Source organism: Aureobasidium pullulans (assembly GCF_000721785.1).
Source record: "Aureobasidium pullulans EXF-150 unplaced genomic scaffold scaffold_25, whole genome shotgun sequence".
Lineage (NCBI taxonomy): Eukaryota > Fungi > Ascomycota > Dothideomycetes > Dothideales > Saccotheciaceae > Aureobasidium > Aureobasidium pullulans.
This window is the reverse complement of record NW_021941045.1, coordinates 62913-83991: the sequence shown is the minus strand read 5'-3', so window position 1 is coordinate 83991 and position 21079 is coordinate 62913. Positions and strand designations below refer to the sequence as shown.

At 50.3% G+C, this 21079-nt stretch overlaps 10 protein-coding genes across 10 annotated transcripts; 4 read left to right on the top strand and 6 right to left on the bottom strand.

Moving 5' to 3' along the window:
- Positions 1–784: 784 nt before the first annotated feature.
- Positions 785–2109, top strand: M438DRAFT_281675 (GroES-like protein; the record flags this gene model as incomplete). The annotated part of the gene is made up of 5 exons (XM_029901261.1): positions 785–902; positions 955–1223; positions 1269–1714; positions 1810–1867; positions 1918–2109. The coding sequence occupies 5 exons, from the start codon at positions 785–787 to the stop codon at positions 2107–2109; spliced, it is 1083 nt and encodes a 360-aa protein (XP_029756555.1).
- Positions 2110–3605: 1496 nt separating this feature from the next.
- On the top strand, positions 3606–4951 carry M438DRAFT_348860 (uncharacterized protein). Its single transcript, XM_029906250.1, has one exon. It carries the CDS (start codon positions 3721–3723, stop codon positions 4678–4680), a length of 960 nt encoding a protein of 319 aa, XP_029756554.1. The 5' UTR covers positions 3606–3720; the 3' UTR covers positions 4681–4951.
- A 662-nt stretch (positions 4952–5613) lies between these two features.
- Positions 5614–6410, bottom strand: M438DRAFT_110927 (uncharacterized protein). The gene is made up of 2 exons (XM_029898695.1): positions 5879–6410; positions 5614–5819 (listed from the first exon to the last, which is right to left on the bottom strand). Exons 1-2 carry the CDS (start codon positions 6374–6376, stop codon positions 5724–5726), a joined length of 594 nt encoding a protein of 197 aa, XP_029756553.1. The 5' UTR covers positions 6377–6410; the 3' UTR covers positions 5614–5723.
- A 266-nt stretch (positions 6411–6676) lies between these two features.
- Positions 6677–7112, top strand: M438DRAFT_348859 (uncharacterized protein). Its single transcript, XM_029906249.1, has one exon. It carries the CDS (start codon positions 6753–6755, stop codon positions 7095–7097), a length of 345 nt encoding a protein of 114 aa, XP_029756552.1. The 5' UTR covers positions 6677–6752; the 3' UTR covers positions 7098–7112.
- A 1758-nt stretch (positions 7113–8870) lies between these two features.
- On the bottom strand, positions 8871–9107 carry M438DRAFT_253141 (uncharacterized protein; the record flags this gene model as incomplete). Its single annotated transcript, XM_029899669.1, has 1 exon — positions 8871–9107. A coding segment is annotated over one exon (237 nt), but the record flags the coding sequence as incomplete, so codon positions are not given.
- Positions 9108–10259: 1152 nt separating this feature from the next.
- On the bottom strand, positions 10260–10921 carry M438DRAFT_110922 (uncharacterized protein). The gene has a single exon (XM_029898694.1). It carries the CDS (start codon positions 10742–10744, stop codon positions 10379–10381), a length of 366 nt encoding a protein of 121 aa, XP_029756550.1. The 5' UTR covers positions 10745–10921; the 3' UTR covers positions 10260–10378.
- Positions 10922–14040: 3119 nt separating this feature from the next.
- M438DRAFT_326245 (uncharacterized protein) lies at positions 14041–14618 on the bottom strand (the record flags this gene model as incomplete). Its single annotated transcript, XM_029903118.1, has 1 exon — positions 14041–14618. A coding segment is annotated over one exon (576 nt), but the record flags the coding sequence as incomplete, so codon positions are not given.
- Positions 14619–14878: 260 nt separating this feature from the next.
- Positions 14879–17424, bottom strand: M438DRAFT_368645 (uncharacterized protein). The gene is made up of 2 exons (XM_029908058.1): positions 15421–17424; positions 14879–15367 (listed from the first exon to the last, which is right to left on the bottom strand). Exons 1-2 carry the CDS (start codon positions 17053–17055, stop codon positions 15149–15151), a joined length of 1854 nt encoding a protein of 617 aa, XP_029756548.1. The 5' UTR covers positions 17056–17424; the 3' UTR covers positions 14879–15148.
- A 301-nt stretch (positions 17425–17725) lies between these two features.
- M438DRAFT_399868 (alcohol oxidase) lies at positions 17726–19637 on the bottom strand. Its single transcript, XM_029909439.1, has 4 exons — positions 19612–19637; positions 19362–19565; positions 19228–19310; positions 17726–19177 (listed from the first exon to the last, which is right to left on the bottom strand). Exons 2-4 carry the CDS (start codon positions 19474–19476, stop codon positions 17795–17797), a joined length of 1581 nt encoding a protein of 526 aa, XP_029756547.1. The 5' UTR covers positions 19477–19565; positions 19612–19637; the 3' UTR covers positions 17726–17794.
- A 692-nt stretch (positions 19638–20329) lies between these two features.
- M438DRAFT_385867 (uncharacterized protein) lies at positions 20330–20979 on the top strand. Its single transcript, XM_029908979.1, has one exon. The coding sequence runs from the start codon at positions 20407–20409 to the stop codon at positions 20647–20649; it is 243 nt and encodes an 80-aa protein (XP_029756546.1). The 5' UTR covers positions 20330–20406; the 3' UTR covers positions 20650–20979.
- Positions 20980–21079: the final 100 nt, after the last annotated feature.

Genomic DNA, 21079 nt, shown 5'->3' with positions numbered 1-21079 from the left:
TGCCAGCAGCAGCGACCCAAGCACAAGCAACGTGCTCGACATGAAGACCTGCTGGAGAACAGATTCCCGCTGAGGATAGCCGTCGAGTGACAATGAGCCTGCTTTCTCCTGGTGTATGTATGTAGCACGCGCTTTCTCGAAATGGAAAGCCGAGCACTACTTGCCAAGATTATCTCGACTGACTGACAGCACGTTTTTCGACCTGCGAAGGATGGCATCCTAACCTCCCCGACTTATTGAGGCTCAGCAGTGGCTGACCTCAGGAGGCAATTCTGGTGTTGGCGTTCGCCGCGCTCCCAAACTCTTGTCACGCTGAGTGATCCACGGACTTCGATTTCTCCGTATACCAAGAGGCTTCACCACCTTTTATCCGTCTGCATCGCAAAGAAGTCCGGTCGGGAGCACTCATGAATCGCAGAACAGAGTCGAGAACTTGTCCTGTTCTTGCAGCAGCAACACAAGGGCCGCCTGCTATGGTGACCCCGGATCTGCAGAGCCGCAAGTGCGGGGGATTGAGGGGTCAACCTTGGAGAGCACTTCGCGCTATCGGATGTCCAGAGATGGGAATCCTATCTTGCGGAGATCTCTTAGAGCTAATGCCGTAGGTCAGATGAGCTGAGGTTCGCAGTCGTATGTATGTCAAGGAAAATTTCTGGATGTGAGAAGCAGCATCCTCACTTTCTGCATACTCAATCTTCGACATCGGAATCCATTTTCCACCATGGCAGAAGCACTGAGAAAGGTCGACTCCGCTGTTGCATCCAGAAGCTCCAAGATTGGTACAATGAAGGCGCTGCGTATTCACGGCAAAGAAGACCTTCGATTGGAAGATATTCAGACCCCACAGTGCGGCGATGGCCAGATCATGATCAAGCCAGCTTGGTGTGGCATATGCGGCACTGGTGAGTTGGGCAAAGCTCTTCGTCGATTAAAAACTGATACTGGCAACTCAAGACCTTCATGAGTACATGGGCGGCCCGTCATTATGTCCAACAACTCCGCATCCAATAACCAATGAGACTGTACCTCTGACCATTGGACACGAATTCAGCGGCGTTATTGAAGAGCTTGGACAAGGTGTTTCGAACAAATATGCAGTCGGACAAAGGGTCGTTGTGCAGCCTATCATCTATTGTGGAGAGTGTGGATCTTGCAAGGATGGCATCCCAAACTGCTGCGACAAGAACGGATTCGTCGGCTTGTCTGGCTGGGGCGGCGGTTTGGTATGTGTCGTGTTCTCAGGCAACAACTTCTGCTGATCTTGCTAGGCCGAACACATCGTGGTCCCGGAGTATTGCGTGGTACCCGTGCCTGACAACGTATCGTTAGAGCTTGCGGCCCTAGTAGAGCCATTAGCAGTCGCATGGCATGCGGTCAATATGTCTCCTGTGAAGGAATTCAAGAAAGGACAATTTGCCCTGATCCTTGGTGGAGGACCAATCGGTCTTTCTGTCATCCAAGCACTCAAAGCTCATGGCGATGATACCATCATTGTTTCAGAGGTCTCGACGAAGCGCAAAGCTTTTGCGGAGGACTTTGGTGCTGACTACATTCTGGATCCAACAAAAGACGACATCCCAGAACGATGCAAGGAGATTTGTGGTGGTATTCGCGGCGTCGACTGCGTTTTTGATGCGGCGGGTGTCCAAGCTGGCCTTGATGCTGCAGTCCTTGCGATGAGGGCCCGCGGCACACTCGTCAACATTGCGATCTGGTAAGTGGAGCCGAAGTTGTAGGTATCACGAATCGTGCGCAAATTCGTGGTGAACCCATTTATACTCGACGAAGCTCATATTGATCAAATTTCAGGGAGAAAGACGCAAGGATCATTCCTAATCAATTCGTTTTCCGCGAGAAAACTTACAAGGTTGGTGCGACTTCATGGACATGTCGTTGCTTTGACTGACTCGTTGGCAGGGCGTAGCTACGTATGTTCTCGGAGATTTCGACGAAGTTCTCCAAGCAATCAGCTCTGGCAGAATGAAGCCAGAAAAGATGATCACGAAAAAGGTCGAGCTCAAAGACGTGATTGAGGAAGGTTTCTTGACCTTGTTGGCAGACAAGGACAACCACGTCAAGGTTTTGATCAAGTCAAACAATGTCGAGTAAGCGGTTCAGGAGCTGGCGAACTTCTTGAATATTGACTCGATCGCGATGGCTCGGCCGAGAAATAGAGGTGAACGCGGTCATTGACATTTGGCTTGAAGTGCAGGAAACCGGCTCTGTACATGTAGTCATGAGGCTCTGAGAATTTTGGTAATGTGCATACCGTCGTCACAGTCTGTGACGAGTTTCCCGTCAAGGAGACGTCACGTTTCTTCGACTAGGTCGATTTTGAGTCTCATACGCGTCGTGTTGGAAGTGCGTGCGTGGAGATCTGGGCCTATTTGGATCGACGGATGTGCTCGGATGATCCGCGGTCACTGCAGAAAAGCAATATCATGGGGTATGACCAGTAGCCGAAGACCGATCCAAGGGAATAACCAAACATCAAACTCAATCACAATATTGTCCATACCATTTTGTTTCCAAGGCACTGGGCGTGTTGGCCTGCCGAGAACCTTGCTCGCTCCGAGGGACCATCAAGCATCGCAAAAGCCACTGCCGCCAGTGGCTGTAAGGCTGTGAGACGCCATAAACAAGGGTTGTGGTTTTAGAATTGTTTGCATCTCACGTTCCTGCGCGACCGATGAGCTGGCAGCATCATGCAGCTGACCGAAATGAATTGATGTCAGGACAAAACGATTTGTCGACAAACATTGGTTTTGTGAGCGTCGAGTACGGAGCAAACTCCACGATATTGCTCGTAAATGTGATAGCAGAATTGAACACCCCTTCAAAGTAAAAATTCACATGTGCTTCCTCACTCTAGATCAAGCACTCGGCTGACTCGACGTAATGTGGCTTCCAATGCTGGAACAAGTGTCGAACGAGAGAAACCTTTTCCTTGAATCTCACAAACTATCCAATGCCATCTGCCAGCGCAAACTCTCACGCACACAACATTGACGGACATGCGGACTTGCGAAAGTTCAGATGTAAATTGCAAATGAGAGCTCAACACACACACGGCAGGGGACTTCATCGATCGTGCAGGAAGTTGGTATGGTGACGAAGGTGATTAGAAAACTGCCACGACCCCAGATTTGTTTGTGGCTGATGCTGTGGCATCCCGTCCCAATGTTCTGGATCAAATGGCTGTGCTCAAGCATCCCTGTCGTGGATCATCCTTCGCCCTTTCGATATCAGTTTCGCAACACACTGATTCCTCTTCACGTAGAGAATAAACCACCATCGTCTTTCAGAACAATGTCAACCGTTGAATAGATTCCCTGTTTATTTGTGAATGACGCTCAAAAGGCACGCGGAGAATAATTATGAAGTAATTTCCATGATTTCCAGGGTCCTCTGCCGCTCGACCTAAACTTTATTGGCAGCCACAATCGTCCCTGCGATGACGCTTCAGCCCAGAGTGACGTCTTTTTTCTCGACATTCGCAACGTCCGACTGCAGTTGTGTCACGCAACTGCAAGTTTTGGGCCGAATCGTCACTCACGAGGGAAGCACATATTAAGAGCTTCCTTCCCTCGCTGTTTGACAAGATCATCATCAAGCGACTCACTCTCACAACCACCAACAACTTCTATACCAACAACCCTCCTCTCCTCATGAGGATTACCCCTTCCCAACCTTCTCTATCAAGTTGATCTTTTAACCATCATGGGTATCTTCAAGGGAGGCGCTCTTCGTCTGTTGCAGACTGCACTTTATGCACTCACTTTCTGCTGTGCCGCCATCATTCTCGGTATCTTCAGTTACTTCCTTGCCATTCTCGCGGATAACAACCTCGACATTCCTACCAGATGGAAGGCCGTTGAGGGTATCTCTGGTGTTGCAGTCCTGTACACTCTCGCTACCACTCTTCTCACCTGCTGCCTGGCTGGTATCGCTTTCCTTTCCATCCTCGGCCTGATCCTCGACCTTCTTTGCATGGGTGGCTTCATCGCCATTGCTGTCTTGACCCGCCGTGGTGCCAACAGCTGCAGTGGCTATGTCAGAACTCCTCTTGGTAACGGACCTTCCAACGGCCGTGCTACCTACAACGAGGGCAACATCACCTACTCCCCCAACCTTGGTACTGCTTGCAAGCTCAACACTGCTGTCTTCGCTGTTTCCATCATCGGAGCTCTTCTGTTCTTGATCACCGCCCTCATGCAGCTCGCTCTCATGCGCCACCACAAGAAGGAGAAGAGATTCGGACCCGGCCCTGACAACGACTACACTTCCGGCACCACCAAGAAGCGCGGTCTTTTCGCTAAGAAGAACAACACTGCCCCTACTTACGACCACGCCGAGAAGGGTGTTGCTCCCATTGCTGCCGTCCCTGCCACCACCCGCACCGTTCGTCCTTCTCACGATACCGCTTACTCTGGTAACACTGCTGTCGGTGCCAACCCCACTGTCATCCAAAAGGAGGGCCTTACTCACGATGGTCACGCTCCTCACGTCGGTTACAACCCTCACGAGCGTACTACCGGTACTACCATGCCCCACTCCTACGACAATGAGCGCAGCACTGGCACTATCCCTGCCAGCAACACCGCTATCCCTGCCGGTGCCATCCCCAGCGTCCACGGTGGCTACTACACTACCCCCACCACCAACGCTCGCGACTTCTAATCTACTCAAGGGTTGCTCACCACCTACTCCCCTGTACCATTAACTTGATACCCTACAAACCTCCCACCGGCTTGTAGCTGAATGTCTCTGTCTTAATGTTAATCTCGGCGGGCTTCAGCTAGGAGCGGTGGCTGTACTTTTATCATGAAGCGATGACTTGTTTTTAATGTTTTTCTTTTGTCTCTCATGCTCTGGTTGGAAAGGGGTTCTCCTCCTGAGTGTTTACACAATATCAGATATCCTCTAATACCTCCTAATCAAAATACTTCAAACAATACTTGTCCTGCCTTATTCCATGTGACATCGTAGTTCATGATCATTACTGCCTCAGAATGCTGTTCACGTCTTTGTACTTGTCGCTCTCTTGAACCTTCTGAATGCAATCTACGTCACGTCTAACCGACCCTGCTATCAACCGTATTTATCACAAATGTCTTGATGCTGTGATCAACAATGATTGTTAAGAACACATGCATAACTCATATGTGATATTAAAGAAATATCACGTCAGGTTTTAATATTGACCAACATGTACCGTTCTCTCTGTCACTTTCCAGAATTCGCGTTTCCAAAACCATATTTTGAACCTTACTCCACAACAGCAACAGTTAACCATACAAGGGCCATGTTTTGTGGAGTAGAGAAATGCAAGAAAGGTATGAACAAAGCATTAGGACTGCAGAAATAGCATTGGGCGAGAAAAAGTGGAATCAAGTCTCCGGAATATTGTCAGGGGTATCACCCTGCTCCGAAGCATACTACCCAAAGAGGAAAACGCATCAGACAGCATGTATATCACAAGTGTTCAAAGGAGGAATAGAAGAGAATGTGATGGTCTGGGTTATTATGGGCTAGCAGAGATGATGCATGTATGGAGCATTGAGCGAAGTGTGTATCCTCGGTGTCTTCCGGTGACAGAGAATTAAGAAGATGAGCATGGAAAGCAAGGGAAAGTTCAAGATGTGTTCCGTCGGTGTCGTTCATGCGCGAGTGTTTCATCTCTCAGACTCTTTCATTGGATTTGGACAGGGGTGGAATTGTTGCTAGGTAGTGATGTTGTCGTGCTTGCCGACAGGAAAGCGTTCGTACAGCTCAGGTGACTTTGGCGGGACTGTAGGCTTTCCGGACTTGGTCGATGACTGGAAGCTGTTAGCATGACTTCAGAATAGTGAAATGCGTCTTATCAAAAATCACTCACTTTGTCTGATCCGCCGTTAGAGATGCTTTCAATGTCATCTTCCGTCCAGTCGCTCTGTGCATCCACCTCGTCCACAATATCCCACTCGCTCTCAGTCTCCAAGGTGTTACTGGGAACGACATAGCCATGGTGAGAGAATGGCATCTCCTTGTCTGCATACTTTCCATCGAAGGAGAGCCACAAGTCCAACTCACAGGCGCGCTCAATCCAGCTCCCGTGGTGTTCACCCAACTTCCAGCTCTTCCGGGCCTTGTCGATGGTCTCCTGCGCTATGGACTCATCGACTAAGACATTGGCCACGACACGCAGTACTCTTAGACGAAGGTACTCGGGAAATTCTGCATTGCTTAGGAGGGATTCTGCGGCATGACTGATGGTGTAGGTCACTGGGTTGAGTGGCTCATCCTCGAATTGATTGATGTTGGTAGAACATAGCTCCAGAAGTGCGTCGTAAGAGGCACGGAAGAATTTGTCCAAAGCTGTCTTCTCGTCATCCATGACGGCTTGGTGGCTTGTGCGATAAGTGGATAAGATGGGATGAGACGCGATACGCCGTGATTATGTGTGAAAATTGGAAAACGATTGATGAAAGTTCGGCGAATTTGCGAATTTGCGAGTTGGTAAGTGAAAGTGGACGTGAAGTGAAAGTACAACACTTCAAAGGACTAAGAGTGCCATGAGCAAATCCCAACCTACAAAGATATATCTTAATGTCAACTGTCGGCGAATGCAAATCTCAAAGGGACGATTTGGATGGCGAGGCCTAATGATCTGATGCCGAGATATCCTTTCTTAGAAGTCATGTAATATTCAGACATCGCCGTCTTAACTGTGTTTGGTGTTTCAGGCTCCTGCTCTCTGGTAGTTGTCTACTATGCTTCGTTTGAACAGCATCCTCTCGTTAGTTGTTTGTTTAGGTGGTCCAGCACTAAATCGACAATCACTCAACACTTGTACCACTGTGACGACTTTCTCACAGCAATCTCACTCCCCAAACCCAAGCCTCTCTACCCACCCCATATCCAAAGAAAAGTCCCAAATGCACATTAACCTAGAAACACAAAACTCCTTCCACGACCCGACGTCCCCAAACTCCGCGCCAAGCCTCCAAAGCCAAACGCCAAGACCACACAAATCCTCAACCTCAGGCTCTCAATTTTCAACCACACTTTCCAACAACCTGTTTATTCTTCTCTACAGGCCAAAAGAGATGTCTTGAGATCATGTGGAGAGCAAAAAGCATGTCGACGCCCGTGTGATTCGAACACACGCCCACGAATGGATTTGATATCGAGATGATTCGAGTCAAACGCCTTAACCACTCGGCCAGAGCGCCAGGATATGACGGGCTGGTCGGCATTATCGTGTATGATTCTCGCAATCATGTGGTGGAGGGAAGCTGGTGCAAGTGTCAGGCATTGGCAGGGTGAGACGTAAAGAAAGAGAGAAAGATGGAGAATCCGACGCATGTTGAGAACGAGAAGTCAGAGTAGAGCAGGAAAGTAAACCCCTAAACTGAAATGGAAGATTGTGCAGACGAGAAGGAGCGATGGTATGTGCATTAGGAAACAGCCTAATATGAATTCAGATCGTTGTTTCCTTAATTGTTTTTATTGTGTTTGCTCCAATGTTGATAGTCCCTCAGGCTGCTGAATCATTGATATGTACCAACTCTTTTGTACAAGGGAAAAACGGGGTTCGGGAAGCAAGAATCTCCAGATATCAAATCTGAAGCTTCAAAAAGTCATACCGATGTTTTCGTTTTCCTTGACCACAATCACCAACCAATCGATTCACGAGATATTGTAGACAATGGAATAGGAGTATAAAGTAAACAAAGCAGTGCTATTTTTATATACAAGTAATTACATTAGCTAGAGAAAAGGACCGTGTAACCTTTCGAGGTATATTCTTCAAAATTCTTCAAAACTTCCTCCCATTTCATTTCTATACCATATCATCTTTCTCAAGTGTGAATTCACCGCTTAGGCAACGGTGACAAAGGCGCCAAGAGCACATGCGTTCCAATCATTGAAGGCGTCTATTCATCGTGTTAGAATGGTCAAGTATAGATAGAAATAGTTAGGAACTTACTGAGGGTAAGGGAGTCACCAGTGCTGAAGGTGTAGGTCAGGGCCTGACCAGCGGCACACTTGCCCGACTCAATGAGGTAGGCCTTGCCAGACTCAGGGGTGAAGCTGGAAACAACCTTGCCATCCTTGGAGACGTTGATCTTAGCACCGTCAACAAGGGACAGGCTGTAGGCAGCAGTGATAAGATCGGCAGTGTTGGGGAGAGAGAAGTAGGTGCTGCAAGTCTTGCCAGCATCAGCCTGGGGAATGTCGAAGACAACGTCAGTCTTGGTGTCGCGGTTGACAGTGATGTTGTATCCGTTAACACCGTTGACACGGAGAGCGTGGGGGTACTCGTAGGCACCAGCCTTGAGGTCAAGAGGGCACTTGCCAGCAGGAGTGGCCGAAGGGGCAGGGGCAGAACCGCTGGCCTTGGAGCTGGCGGGAGCAGAAGAGGCAGGCTTGGAGCTAGCGGGAGCAGAAGAAGAGGCCTTGGAGCTCATGGCAGCGGAGGAAGAAGGAAGGCAAGAGGTGGGAGCGGCAGTGAAAGAGACAGTCTGACCGTTGACGACGTAGCTAGTAGGGTAGGTCGAGGGAGTAACGGTGATGAAAGTTCCAGGGCCGTTGGGGCAGCTGCTTCTGGCAGGGTTGCAGCCATCGAAGAGCTGAGTGGCACAGGCGGAAGCAGAGGCAGCGCTGGAAGGCTTCTGGGTGGTGGCAGGAGCGCTGGAAGGAGCCTTAGGGGTCTCACCCTTGGAGACAGTGACGTACTGAGTAACAGTGACAGTCGGGGGAGGAGCGCAAACACCGTTGGAAGCAGCAGGCTGAGAAGGAGCAGCGACAGGTGCAGACGAGGCGGGTGCAGATGAAGCAGGAGGCTGGTTGGCGGGTGCGGAAGAAGCAGGCTTGCTTGCGGCAGGAGAGCTAGGAGCAGCAGAAGAGCTGGCAGTTGCGGAGTAAGGGATGAAAGAAGAGATCAGACCACCTGAGGAAGCAATAGGGTTTTCTCCAAGGCATCCAGCGTACTCAGAAGCACACTGAGCCTGGTTGGCGGAAAGACCGTTGACGCGAGTGGTTCTGCAGGTGTTGTAGGCAGCGTAGCAAGCACCCTGGCAAGCAGCGTTCTCAGAAGCACACTGAGCCTGGTTGGCGGAGAGTCCGTTGACGCGGGTAGTGCGGCAAGTGTTGTACTTGTCGGCGCAATTGCCAGTGGCGCTTGCGGAAGGAGCAGGGGCGCTGGCAGTAGGTCCAACAAGGACAGGCTTAGTGACAATAGCGGTAGTAGGGCAAGGGACGGTCAAAGTAGTGGCCGAGGTGACAGTGATGGTCTTGCTGTTGATGGTGACAACAGTGGGAGTGGGGCAGACGGTCACATAGTCGGTGGTGTAGACAGTGGTCGAGGTCGTCCAAGCAGTAGGAGTGACCAAGGTCAGGGAGCCCTTGACCTCGGTGCAGACAGCGTTGTTGGGGTACGAATGCGCGGGATTACAGTAGTAGGACACACTGGCTGAGGCAGAGGCTGAAAGAGTGACCAGGGAGAGGGATCCGGCGGTGGAGATGCACTTGGCTCCGTTCGGGTACGAATGGGCAGGGTTGCACATGGCAGCCGATGCCGAGACCGAAGGGGTAACGAGAGCCAGGGAACCAGCAGTGGAGATGCAGGAGACTCCGCCGGGGTAGGAATGAGCGGGATTGCAAGCGCCTGTGTATAACTGGGTTGCGGAGGAGGTGGTGTTCATGGGCCAGGCAGCAGCGAGAGTGCCGAAGAAGGAGAGGACCGAAGCGGCCTTGATGGAGTTCATCTTGAGCGAATGGATGAAGTAGTGATTGACTGTGAAAGGAGAAGCTGCAAGATGCTGATTGCTGATGATGACAAAAGAGATGATACTGGGATGAGGGAGACTTCTTATATACCACTTACAGCACCTTACCTCTGAAGAAGACTTCGACCATCATGAGTATCATTCCACTGACGATTGGCCAACCGGAGCCTCGCACCGAACGTTCGTATCGACAAGACTCAACCGCTTGCGGTACACCGGCCCAAGTGCAAGAGAGCGGAGAAGGTGGATTGGTGGCATTCCCGTATTCGTGAAGGTGGGATCCAGAAAGCTTCTTTTCCCATATCAAATCCTGGTATGATGTCAATCGCCAGCTTTCTGCCCAGCAAGAAAACTATTTCTGTCGACATTTTGGTGCATTGGCTTTCTCATCGATGGCTTTTTCCCCAGGTGTTTTTTGGTCTACCCTGACCGTTGCGATTAGGGTTGGTCGGCTTGGTCTCGAGCCGAGGGACCTTGCTGAACTGTAATGCTAAAGATCCTATCTTTAGATCTCTGCAAGCAAACATTTGGCGAGAAACTCCCACAAAATTAGGATAAATCGACTTAAGCATGTCTTAGTCTCGTCATGGACGCCATCTCGCAATTTAGTCGGGCTTGGACATCTGGAAATACGACCGGCTGTAGGCGGGACGAGAAAATCGCGGGGTGAATATCGCCATCAACCAGACGAAAATCTGGTAGATGTGGAGGATGGTCGAGCGACGGGCCGAGGAGCGTGGAGGAGTTGCTGTGCAGGAACGTGTGGCATTGGTATCCAATTGGAGTCGTTTGTGGCTTCCACTCCTCTCTAGACGTTGTGCTTCTGCAGCTTCCTTCTTTGTTTCTTGGGAAGCTGCCGTACTCTTGCAGAGTCTTGGATAAAGCCACTTTCTCATGACGTGGGGCATGTTCGTGATGGTGGATCTAGGATTTAGCTCACGAGACTGTCGCCCAGGATATCGACAGTGCATGTCTCCATCGATATGTGGTCTTGGTTAAGCATGGCCTGATGGGTGATGAGTACCCATTTTCACGGGCTCAACATACTCAGTCCAGTAAATCGATCAGGTTCCTGAAGATCATCATGCTTGGTTGCCTCGATGAAAATACAACCTCTGCTTCTATTGAACTTTGGTAGACTGTGAAGTCTGCCACGCTTTTCGCCAGTAGGAGCTACATCTGTCAAAACGTGCCGCTTCTTGCACATCAGGTACGATTTGCTTTTTGCCTTGGTCATTCTTGGTGTATGATTCGGCAACACTCACTGGCCGTCAAATGCCTCACCTGCTCTTGCATGCCTCCATTCGACCGCCAGCAGAGGCCGAATCAGATAATGCAAATGAAGCCTCGGGGAGGATTATTTTTGGTCCCCCATCTTAGACACGATCGAGCCTCCAAACACCGTGAGACATCTCCTCCATCGTGGCAGTGTGAGAAAGAAGCTCTTAACGACAACGGCAAAACGTCATGAAACCCAGCGTTTGCAACGCAGTAAACGCAGACTTCCTCGTTGTTCCTTCGCGAGATAGGCGTTGAGCAAGGCGATGAGGCGTGAATCAACATATTCGTACCGCTACGATGAGGTGAGAGACCATTTTGGTGATATGCTCGATCGAATGTGGCGGCAGGTTAATGGTCCATTGTGGATTGCTCTGAACACGAGGTGGGCGGGAAGTGGGCGAACACGCGAAGCATGACGCGAGATTGCCTCGGCATGTCCGCAAGACACGACTTTTGGCCATTGCCGGATGATTTGGCTGTACCATGGTGCGCTTCCGAAATCACGTCGCTGATGTGACCCTGTTTATGATCATGGAGCAATATCACAAACGCAACTTCGCCTCTATGGTCTCACAATCAACGCGATGACACTTAACACTGGGCATTGTAGAGCTGACGAATTTTCCGTGGTGCGAGACATTCGTTCGAGCGAATGATGCAATAAATGCATGTCATCAGAAATATTGGTCGTAGAGTGTGTTGTTCTCGAGCAAACAGCAAGGGAATTCTATTTTCTGCATAGCGACGACATCTAGCAACAAACTACATTCCAGCTAGTCCAGCCATAGCTTTGTTACCTTGAGGGTACGGGTGACTTGTTCTGATACCACAGATGCACACTGGACCGAGCAGGTCGCTGTCAGGATTCCTTCTCAGGGTGATACCAGCAACATCCAGCATGTCCGATCTCGGCCGGTATCGGCGCCAGCGGGATCTCGTTCAATCAAGCCTCTGAACCAAGGTTGCTTCTTCCCTTCCTCTCTTTACCCCTCTCAATAAAGAGTTCACGCTTCCATCCAAACCATTTAGTCATGCGCTTGGCAATGCTACGAAGCATGACGGGGTTGATGGTGGGTGACGGATGTGGGCGATGAACCACAATCGTTCTGACACCCTCGCCCCTCTCTTCATCCTGCCTGAGCGTGACGGCACTGCCTTGACTCTGCAAGATGGAAAATCCGGCATCAATCATGGCGTTCAGAAAGTGCTGCCATGAGAAACAGCGTTGAGACTCTTGACCGGAAGACGGGAACATGTGATGGAATACCGCCATGTTGTCGTGCTTGACGGCAATAAGACTGGGTGGAGTGCTCGATCTGGAAGGTGAATTGGCAGTGGTCGGAGGTGGCTGAGTCGATTCCTCCCATGGCTCTCCTTCATTGCGTCGCTTTGCTTTGATCCTGACTGCCAATGGCACAGAAGACTTGTTCTCATCACCCCACATAGTTTGCGACTCAATAGGCGAGACAGGCTGATTCTGTCCTTCCATACGACGCTTGTACTCTTGATGACGAACCTCATCTCTTTCGGCCGCGATCTCGGCAAGACACTCTTCTTTCTTGCTAGCACTCATGAGGTCAAGGTCCTCGTCGATGCTGCTTGACTTGACTCCAGTTCCACGCAGCTTCTTGGCCCATTGTGATCTGAAAGCCTCCCAGAAACGATCCAAAGCTTCACGAGATTGAGTTGCTTGCTGTAACCACTGCTCGTTCTTCGTTCCTTTAGGCCAGAGATGGTTGGTACAGAAATTGCTGAGGTGTCCTGCAGTAGTATCTCCCATCTCTTTGTCTTTGGGGGTATTGCTCTTCTTGATCCAGTCTGCTCGGATGTTTTCCTCCTCCACAGGGAGTTTCAGAGTATACTCGCGGCCGTGTGAAGGACGACACTGGATGTTGTTGCTGATAGAGTTCAGCACTGCCATGTCACTTAGCTCGTCGACCAGGTTTTGGTCCATGCGACTAGCTTCCTTTGGATCGGTACGACAGAGATAGTCGATGACAGTGAAGTTGAGAGAAGGGTCCATTGTGAAAGGGCGATATCTATCATGGCCCAAGCAGCTGATACTCCAATACAGAATGTCATCTGGGAACCAGTCTTTTCTGTCAAACCTCCTGTTCAGGTGGCGGGTTCGACCACTTCCAGAAAACTTGAAGTTACGCTCAAAGCCACGCTGATAAACCAGACTGCAATGGTTGATGAAGACGGCAAGCGTTTCGACGCAAAGGTCTTGCACGTACAGGATAGTCTAGGTAACACGAGCGGTCAGCGATTTATCCATGGTACAGGCCACTTCCATTAACATACCTCGTTGTAGTAGAGCTTGTTTGCTTCAGACGGAAATTCGGTCATCTTAAGCCAGGCTCGTTCCATCTTGTCGCATTCATACAGCATCTGACGCCAGTAACATTCCCTTATCATAGGGCCGACGAAGACCTGATCGACGATATGAGGCCAGATGTCCTCGTGTCTCATTGTCTCGAAGAAGAGGGCATTCTTGTATGTACGTGCGTGTAGCTGAACATAAGCGGGGTCCGTCTGAAGCTGCTCAAGGTGATCTTTGAGCACACGGTGTCGTGACCTGACAAGTTCGATCGTTTCGATAGGATCGAATTTCGGAGGACTGGAGAAAGGTCTGACGGATTCGGTAGACCAAGCGAATGTGGAATCGAAGCGAGAGAAGCTGGTACCGATCAGATGAGCCCACTTGGGGTAAAAATCGATGACTGGGGGCTCATTGGCCTCATCGAGTAGACCGGTGACAATTTTGCGCAGGAAGGCCATCATTCTCTGCTGAGCTAGGAGGATGTTGTGAGCCTTTGTAAAACCAATAATTTCGTAGCGATGTGCTTGGTCGGCATTGTATTCGACCATTTTACCAAAATCGGGTCCTTGGACAACGACACAATGAGGGTTGAATGTTTGCGTGACGATGCCGAAACGTTCGGCAAGGTCAACATTCAGGTCATCGAAGAGGATCCATTCTTCGGGCTCATGTGAAGTTCGGTGGTGCAGTAGCGCGAGTAGGAGCGATGAGTCTTCGGACAGCATGTCGGAGTCGAGGTAGGGCAGGAGCCAAGTATCTTGATAGGCGGAAATCATCTTCTTGACTCTGCTCTGGTGAAGAGCGCCTGCGAGCTTGGCCTTTACCCTTTCATCACCCAGACCTTCCAGAGACTGCATGAGTTCTGAGGTGTAGTCGCAGTTCTCCGGGCTGCTGCGCATGTGGAGGAGATGTACAGCAGCGAACTTTTTGTTAAAGATATCGACATTTTCCGACAAGAAGACAGAACGCTTCTCGCGAGACTTCTTCTTCCAACGTGTAACGAGGTAGTCGGCGTGTTCAGCGATGGTTCGTCGAAGGAAATCCAGATCTTGACGAGCGTCAACCACAAGAGATGTGATCAGCTGATGTGCCTCTTTATCATTGACTTCGATAGTGGCGGGAAAGTACTGGTGGCAGCAGATTTTGCATCGGCAAGTGAATGGGATCTTTGGTGGATTCTCTGGGTCAAGAGCTTCTCCGATGGCAGGCTTGCGCGTGTTGCCTAGACTGGGTATGACCATGCTTTGTGGCTTGCTGCGCGTAAGTGAGTGACGAATATCCCACAGTGGACCACCATCTTCCTTCTCCCGCTCATGCTGCTGGTTGAGGATTTCCCTCCAGACATCTGTAGTTCCAGAGGGAATGTGCATTTTGACCATACCGGCCTCGGGTGGAGGCATTGTCAAGTGCGGACGGACGTGGATTTGGAAATGGAGAAGTTGGAGGGAGGATTATGGTAACGGGTAGAAAGAGTGAGTAAAAGGCTGATGAGAAAAGCGCAGAGACAGGACGATTTCGGTTTGACAGAAAGTGCAAGCACCAGCTACGCGCCGCCAGCCTGCATGAGGAAGCCACGACCGACCCCGACACGGCCAAAAGAGCAAGTAGGAATATACCTTGACTTTCGATTGGAACAAGATCACCACGAACGCATGGCAAAACCTTCAGTGGATGCCACTTGATGACCTTCTCTTATGTACAAAGAATATTAAAAACCAAATGGGTATACCGCCAGATAAAACAGAGGAACGCCAAGCACCAAGCTATCGGATCACAAATATGGGTCGACCTCAAGGCGGTAATATGTGTGCTCCCTTCTCTTCTGCCACACTTTGTATGCACGCCAACTTTCAAATAGGATAATCATGAACATGGTCAGAGACATGGCAGCCATGATCAAACCGATAGGCGTCATAGTTACGCCACCTGCCGAGAAAGTGTTGCCGTCAGAGGTGATGTACATGTTGTTAATCTCGTCGCAATGGAAACCCTATAACAAGTGATCAGCACATGGATAGAGAAAGAAGATGCATGAAAATTTACCGATGTGAAAGGCAGCCGGATTGCTTCCGAAACACCGAGCACATTGTCTCCTGCATCAAGCGCAACGACACGCACAAAACGCGTTACACATTCTCCAATGGTAACCTCAGTCTCAAATCCTTCTTTCTGAGTGGTACCAGTGTATACCCAGTCGGCATATTCGGTAGCACTCTCATCATTGTGTTGCAGAGCATAAGAATCGACTTCGGTTGCTCCATTCCAGGAAACGAACAGACTGTTTCGCTCGGAGTTGTAGACAGCCGAAATCGGCTCGCTTGGCAGGCCAATCCAGGGGTATCGCATTACATGGTAAGACTGGACTGATCCGTTGAGAATTGCAGCCTCTGTGCCAAAGTGGTCGTCACAGATAAGCTTGCCTGAAGAAGAGTAAGTAGACCATACTGATCGCGCGCCCCAGCCAACCACAATACTCGGATCTTGATCAGAACTAGTCGCAGGAACGACTTGGAAACTGCCTTGGCTGTCGGCAATCAGATCATTGGGATGTAGGTATTCTCGGACAATACGAGCTTTGTAGTCGTTCTTGTTGACCTGACCGTCAAGACGATAATCAGTAGGATAGGAAACGGCAAGGAGTAAGCCTCTGGAACCCAGCCCTGAGTCCCACGTATCATCATTTCTGTTGTCGAACAGACTGATCAATTTTGTGGTTATACCAGCTTTACTGGCACCGAGCAATGTAACTAGGCTTGGGAAGTCATCGACCGAGTGGAACCTTGCAAGATGCTGTGACGAGAAGTCGAGAGCATGGTCATCGGATGTGAACATGTTGCGTTTACCGCCCAGTGTCCAGATGATCTCGCCAGTGTTACCATCAACGTAGGTTATCGAATGAGTATACCGAGCTGAGACCAGGTAGTTGCCCAGATCGTCCTTCTCCACAGAGTTGAGATGGTACCAATCCCAATGCGTGTGGTTGGTTGATCCTTCTGACTCGTATCGAGGCTCATGGTAAGACTCGGAGGTATCATGATAGTCTGAAGCACGCCATTCGAAGATCAGGCTATTGGTCGCAATATCGATCTCCTGAAATAGACAGTCCCAGATGTACTGCAGTTGTCCACTCTTCTCTTTCTCGTATGGCTGGTAGATACTAATGATTGCGGTATCATCTGAAGTCAGACTCAAACTGTGTAGGTCGGCGCGAAGGTCATTTAAAGCCGATATCCTTGCAACCAGGTCGTAGGATGAATTGAGCAAATAATAGTCGCCTTCTCCATGACCGCCAATGGTGTCGTCGCCTAGCCAGTACGTCAAGTGTGGGGCGCCTTGGTACGTTTGTACATCAAGGTTGTAGGGTTGTCCGTCCGTCTTTTGCATCCATACAGGTTCTCCTTCGTCGTCGAGTATGACCATTCCACGGCTCTCGTTGACAGCGGTGCCTCGAGGCGTAAGGAAGGTCATCAGTCCATCGTGACATTCTGGCGAATCGACTTTTCGGGCCACAGCGGGTGGTGTCAAGTCGCTAGACTCGAAAGTCCGATAGGGGTAGTGGCCATAGTCGTGCTCCCAGGCATTCAAGTCCGTCGGGTCATAATCGAAGCCAACGTCATCTGCTAATGTGTGGCATGCAAGGAGTAAAAGCTGAACCAGCAGCAAAGCAGCACGATGCATATTCCGGACCTTCCGACGGCCAGAACAGTATCCAAGATTTGTTCGATCACCCAAAGCAAGCACGCGAGGCAGGCTTCAGTCCAGGACAGCGTTCATGTTGACGGATAACAGTTGACGATAACAAAGTGTTCGAGAACACTGCAGCAGAGGGCAAGCAAAGGCTTAAGGAGCCCTATCGCCCCCATCGTCCGCGCCGAGATGATGCTTGTATTTCTTGGTCGTAGAGTGGTTGGGCCACCGGTGGAGTTTGCCAAGCCCACCTCAGCCGCATGTTTTTGTCGCTCTTTGTTTCATCTTGAAGCCAGACGAAATGTCTGCACTGTTGAAGTTATCATGGGATACACCCTCACTCGTGAGAATCGATTGGTATACATGTCAAGCTTTACAAGGCTGTAGAAGTTCTCCAGACATTGAATACGAGATCCTTCAACGCAGATGCCAAGACTGTTGCATCTCGTCATCGCAGTGCACGGTCGCTTCGTGATCGATTTAACAAAATCAGTTCATCAATTCGGAGTGTTCCCCTGATGGACGTAATATATGAGACATTCGGTGTCGCGAGATTCAGGAGTCATCTCTATTGTAGTGTCCATTCAAAGCGGAGCAGATATCACGCCAGCGCAAGGCTGCGTACTTAAAGTGTTCAATTAATTCTAAATGGCTAACGATCAGAAGCGAAAATGTGCGTTTCAACAGCCGTGAATACAGAGTAAGTCCAAAGGGTCTCTTGAAGGTCCGTTCAAGCGCCGTGTCTGGCCTTGATGATATCGGCGGCCTTCTCAGCGATAGCGTAGACGGTGGCTTGAAGATGAGTGCCGGGGATCATAGGCATTATGCTGGCATCGATAATGGTCACCTTCTTGATACCGTACACTTGCAGACCAGAGTCTACAACACCACCCAGGTTTCTTGGCATCATGGCACAGGTGGAAGCAGGGTGAGCGAAGGTAGGGTAAACCAGGCCAGAAGCGATTTGTGACTTGAGCTCGTCGTCAGTCTGGTACTTTGCACCAGGGGTGAGCTCAACAGGTTCAAAGACCGAGAGGGCAGTAGTGTTGTAGATCTGGCGAGTATAACGAATGCTGGCAAGGAGAAGGTCGACGTCCACAGGGTTCTTCAAACCGTGGTAGTCGACGATTGGCTCGCCGGAAGGGTTGGAAGGGTCGATGTAAACTGTACCACGACTGGTAGGCTTCTGGAGAGCAGTGATAGCGAAGCCACCGCCCTGGAACGAGAACTCGTACATGGAAGCGGCATCAGAGCTGAACTGCTCGACTTGAATCTTGCGTTGAGCTTCGTAACCAGCAACCAGTTCAGGATAAGCAGAGTACATCTCGGGAAGATAAGCAGTGGCATTCTGGGCGGAAAGCTTCTCCACGATCGACTTGTAGTTGTCAGGGGCGATCTTGGAAAGAGGAAGGAAAGCAGCACCGTTGCCATGAGCCTGAGTGTAAGGGCCGGTCTTGTTGGCAACATACTCATCGTATGAGGTGGCGTTGAATGTAGCGTTATTGGTAAGAGAGTTGGTGTTGATGGTTGTATCATTGGCCAAGTTGTACATCAGGTACGCGGCAGGGTGGTCCTGGAAGTTGTTTCCGACACCGGGAAGATCAACCTTGACCTTGACACCTGCTGCCTTGAGAACACTGGCAGGTCCAACACCACTGAGCTGCAGGATCTGAGGAGTGTGAATGGCACCAGCTGCAAGGATGAGCTCCATGTCGGCGTATGCAGTGTAAGTCTTGCCGGTATCTCTGTCAAGCAGCTTGACACCCTTTGCAGTCAGAGTGGAGAAGACGATTTCCTGGACCTGAATACCGGTAACGACCTTGAGGTTGGAACGAGTAGTGATGGGATCATAGTAGGCAGAACGAGCGGAAGATCTGGTCTGGTACTTGGGATCGGTGGATGCAGCAACCCAGAAACATCCGGGTTCACCCAAAGCTCCTTCTTGCACCTTGTTGATGTTCATCTCGTCCATGGCATCCCAGAAAGCAGGCATCTCAGGGTACTGCCACTCAGGAAGAGAGACTTGGACGGGTCCAGTACCGTAAGCCGAAAGATCGTACGTGTAGTTGTACTTCGAAAGAGTCTCGGCCTTGTTGGGGGTGAAGGTACTGCTCTGTCGACTTGGTCAGCAGTGTAACGAAGCAAATCTTCCATCCGACATACCTTCTTGAAGTAGGTGAGAAGGTTATCCCAGTTCCAGCCGTCGTTACCAAGCTCACCCCACGCGTCGTAGTCAGGCTGGGTACCTATCAATCATGTCAGCAGATTATTCTGGTCCGCATAGTCGATTGATTCACCTCTATCGTATCCCATGCCGTTGACAATAGAACCACCACCAAGAACTTTTCCGGCGTAGGCAACGAAACTCTGGTTCTGAAGGTTTACCTGAGGAGCAGAGTTGATCTCGAACATGTCGGGATCGTTGTAACCAGTGCCATAGTAAGGCCACAGAGTCTTGGTCGAGTTGTCGTTGTATCCATATTCGAGGACGAGCACAGATTCTGATCCCGGTCAGTCGAAATCATTTCTTCCAGTACAAGAACATACTCTGTGATTTCTCCGACAGTCGGTTTGCAACAACCAGGCCAGATACACCGCCTCCGACAATGATGTAATCATACGTTCCAGTGAGAGTCTTTTCACGAGTGGTGATACCAGACACTACATCCGTGGAAAGAAGAAGGGCGGAGGATATGACCGCTGTCAAGCGAGTCATGGAAGAAAAGATAGGCGCCATTATGTTTCAAAAGAGTGTAGGTAGGCAAAGAGCGAGCCTCTTTCTTGAGGCGTAGGACGGACCAAAGTACTTATATCAACCACTCAAATATAGCGGTCCACAATTCGATATGAATTGGCCTACCTGCTAGCAATGCGACCGCAGGGCTTCGGTAAAGAGAACCTTCTTAGTAGATGAATCTCTAGTAGCTATCGGCGTGTCGAGGTCCGTGACGATCGCGTCGTATTTGGCGCAATCACTACCGAGGCGATTGCTCAGCAGTCAATCATCTGTCGGTACCCCGTCGGTGGGAGACGCCAGACTCGTCCATCCTTGACATATCTTCGGCTACAGGGTCATAGAAGATGAAGGGACGTCGAGAAAAAAGCCACAAGAATGCTGATCCTGTTTGGGAAGGAAGGCGCTGTGGGGGACGTTGCCAAGAGCTGACCCTCGTGGGAGTCTGAAACCAGGAACCGAGCTTGAAGCTGTCCCTCCTTCTGCTTCTTCAGCCTCATCTCAACCTCGCGGCACTTTTGAAGCCTTGGAGTTCTCTCATTCTCACGGCTTCTCTCACCGCAACACGTGGAATACTGCATCCTCGAATAGATGAAGTGCACGGGTAAATGCTCGAAAGTCGTGCTGAGGTGCCGGAAAGCTCTGTTCGTTTGACGAAACCTCCGCTCGAGCTTAGACCAAAGGTTGCTTTAGGGCAGTGCACTACTGGACGGAGCAATCAATCAGTGTTCTCGCCTTCTGCCGGAGTGTGCGGCCCATCAACCACAGACACAATCGTCTCGCAATCCTATGGCGTCCTTTTTCTCTTACCATGGCTCGGGTATCGAGTGCGTGCGTTGATCCCGCTATGACTTTCTTTCTGCCAGAGCTTGGTCCTTGCTACGGCCTTATGGACCGCCGCAGACGGCATGACCGACACCTATCGAAGAAACTGGCTGAGATCCTTGATGGTTTCGAAGAGTGTTTAAGCGAGGACCACGGTATCTTTGCAGCCAGACGCGATCTAGGATCATCTAGGTTGGAGTCGGACTGACTCGAATGGGTCATTTTTCGGGTTGATCGATAGCTTGACTATGGATGGTGGCTGCCCATGGCTACAAGAACGTGGACAAGCCTCCATCTTCAATTTATCTGCGAACCTTGCCAAGTGTGAATTCAGGGCCGCCTATTCATCTCGGACGTTCTGCCGGTGTCTTGTCTGCGCTCGCCTTTCAAGTCTTCATGCACTCTGACTTAATCTCATGATTTCCCCTTGAAGCCTTTCTAGAGTTTGGAACCTGC

Bases quoted from the DNA above. Each gene is read 5' to 3' on its own strand.
- M438DRAFT_399868 (XM_029909439.1), bottom strand. From the start codon at position 19,476: ATGTTCGAGATCAACTCTGCTCCTCAGGTAAACCTTCAGAACCAGAGT. The intron at 19,311-19,361 runs GTGAATCAATCG...CATGATTGATAG, and splicing joins CGGCATGGGATACGATAGAG to GTACCCAGCCTGACTACGAC. The intron at 19,178-19,227 runs GTATGTCGGATG...CCAAGTCGACAG, and splicing joins TTCTCACCTACTTCAAGAAG to AGCAGTACCTTCACCCCCAA.
- M438DRAFT_348860 (XM_029906250.1), top strand. From the start codon at position 3,721: ATGGGTATCTTCAAGGGAGGCGCTCTTCGTCTGTTGCAGACTGCACTT.
- M438DRAFT_385867 (XM_029908979.1), top strand. From the start codon at position 20,407: ATGCTCGAAAGTCGTGCTGAGGTGCCGGAAAGCTCTGTTCGTTTGACG.
- M438DRAFT_348859 (XM_029906249.1), top strand. From the start codon at position 6,753: ATGCTTCGTTTGAACAGCATCCTCTCGTTAGTTGTTTGTTTAGGTGGT.
- M438DRAFT_110927 (XM_029898695.1), bottom strand. From the start codon at position 6,376: ATGGATGACGAGAAGACAGCTTTGGACAAATTCTTCCGTGCCTCTTAC. The intron at 5,820-5,878 runs GTGAGTGATTTT...AACAGCTTCCAG, and splicing joins CTAACGGCGGATCAGACAAA to TCATCGACCAAGTCCGGAAA.
- M438DRAFT_368645 (XM_029908058.1), bottom strand. From the start codon at position 17,055: ATGCATCGTGCTGCTTTGCTGCTGGTTCAGCTTTTACTCCTTGCATGC. The intron at 15,368-15,420 runs GTAAATTTTCAT...CACTTGTTATAG, and splicing joins TCCGGCTGCCTTTCACATCG to GGTTTCCATTGCGACGAGAT.
- M438DRAFT_110922 (XM_029898694.1), bottom strand. From the start codon at position 10,744: ATGCACTGTCGATATCCTGGGCGACAGTCTCGTGAGCTAAATCCTAGA.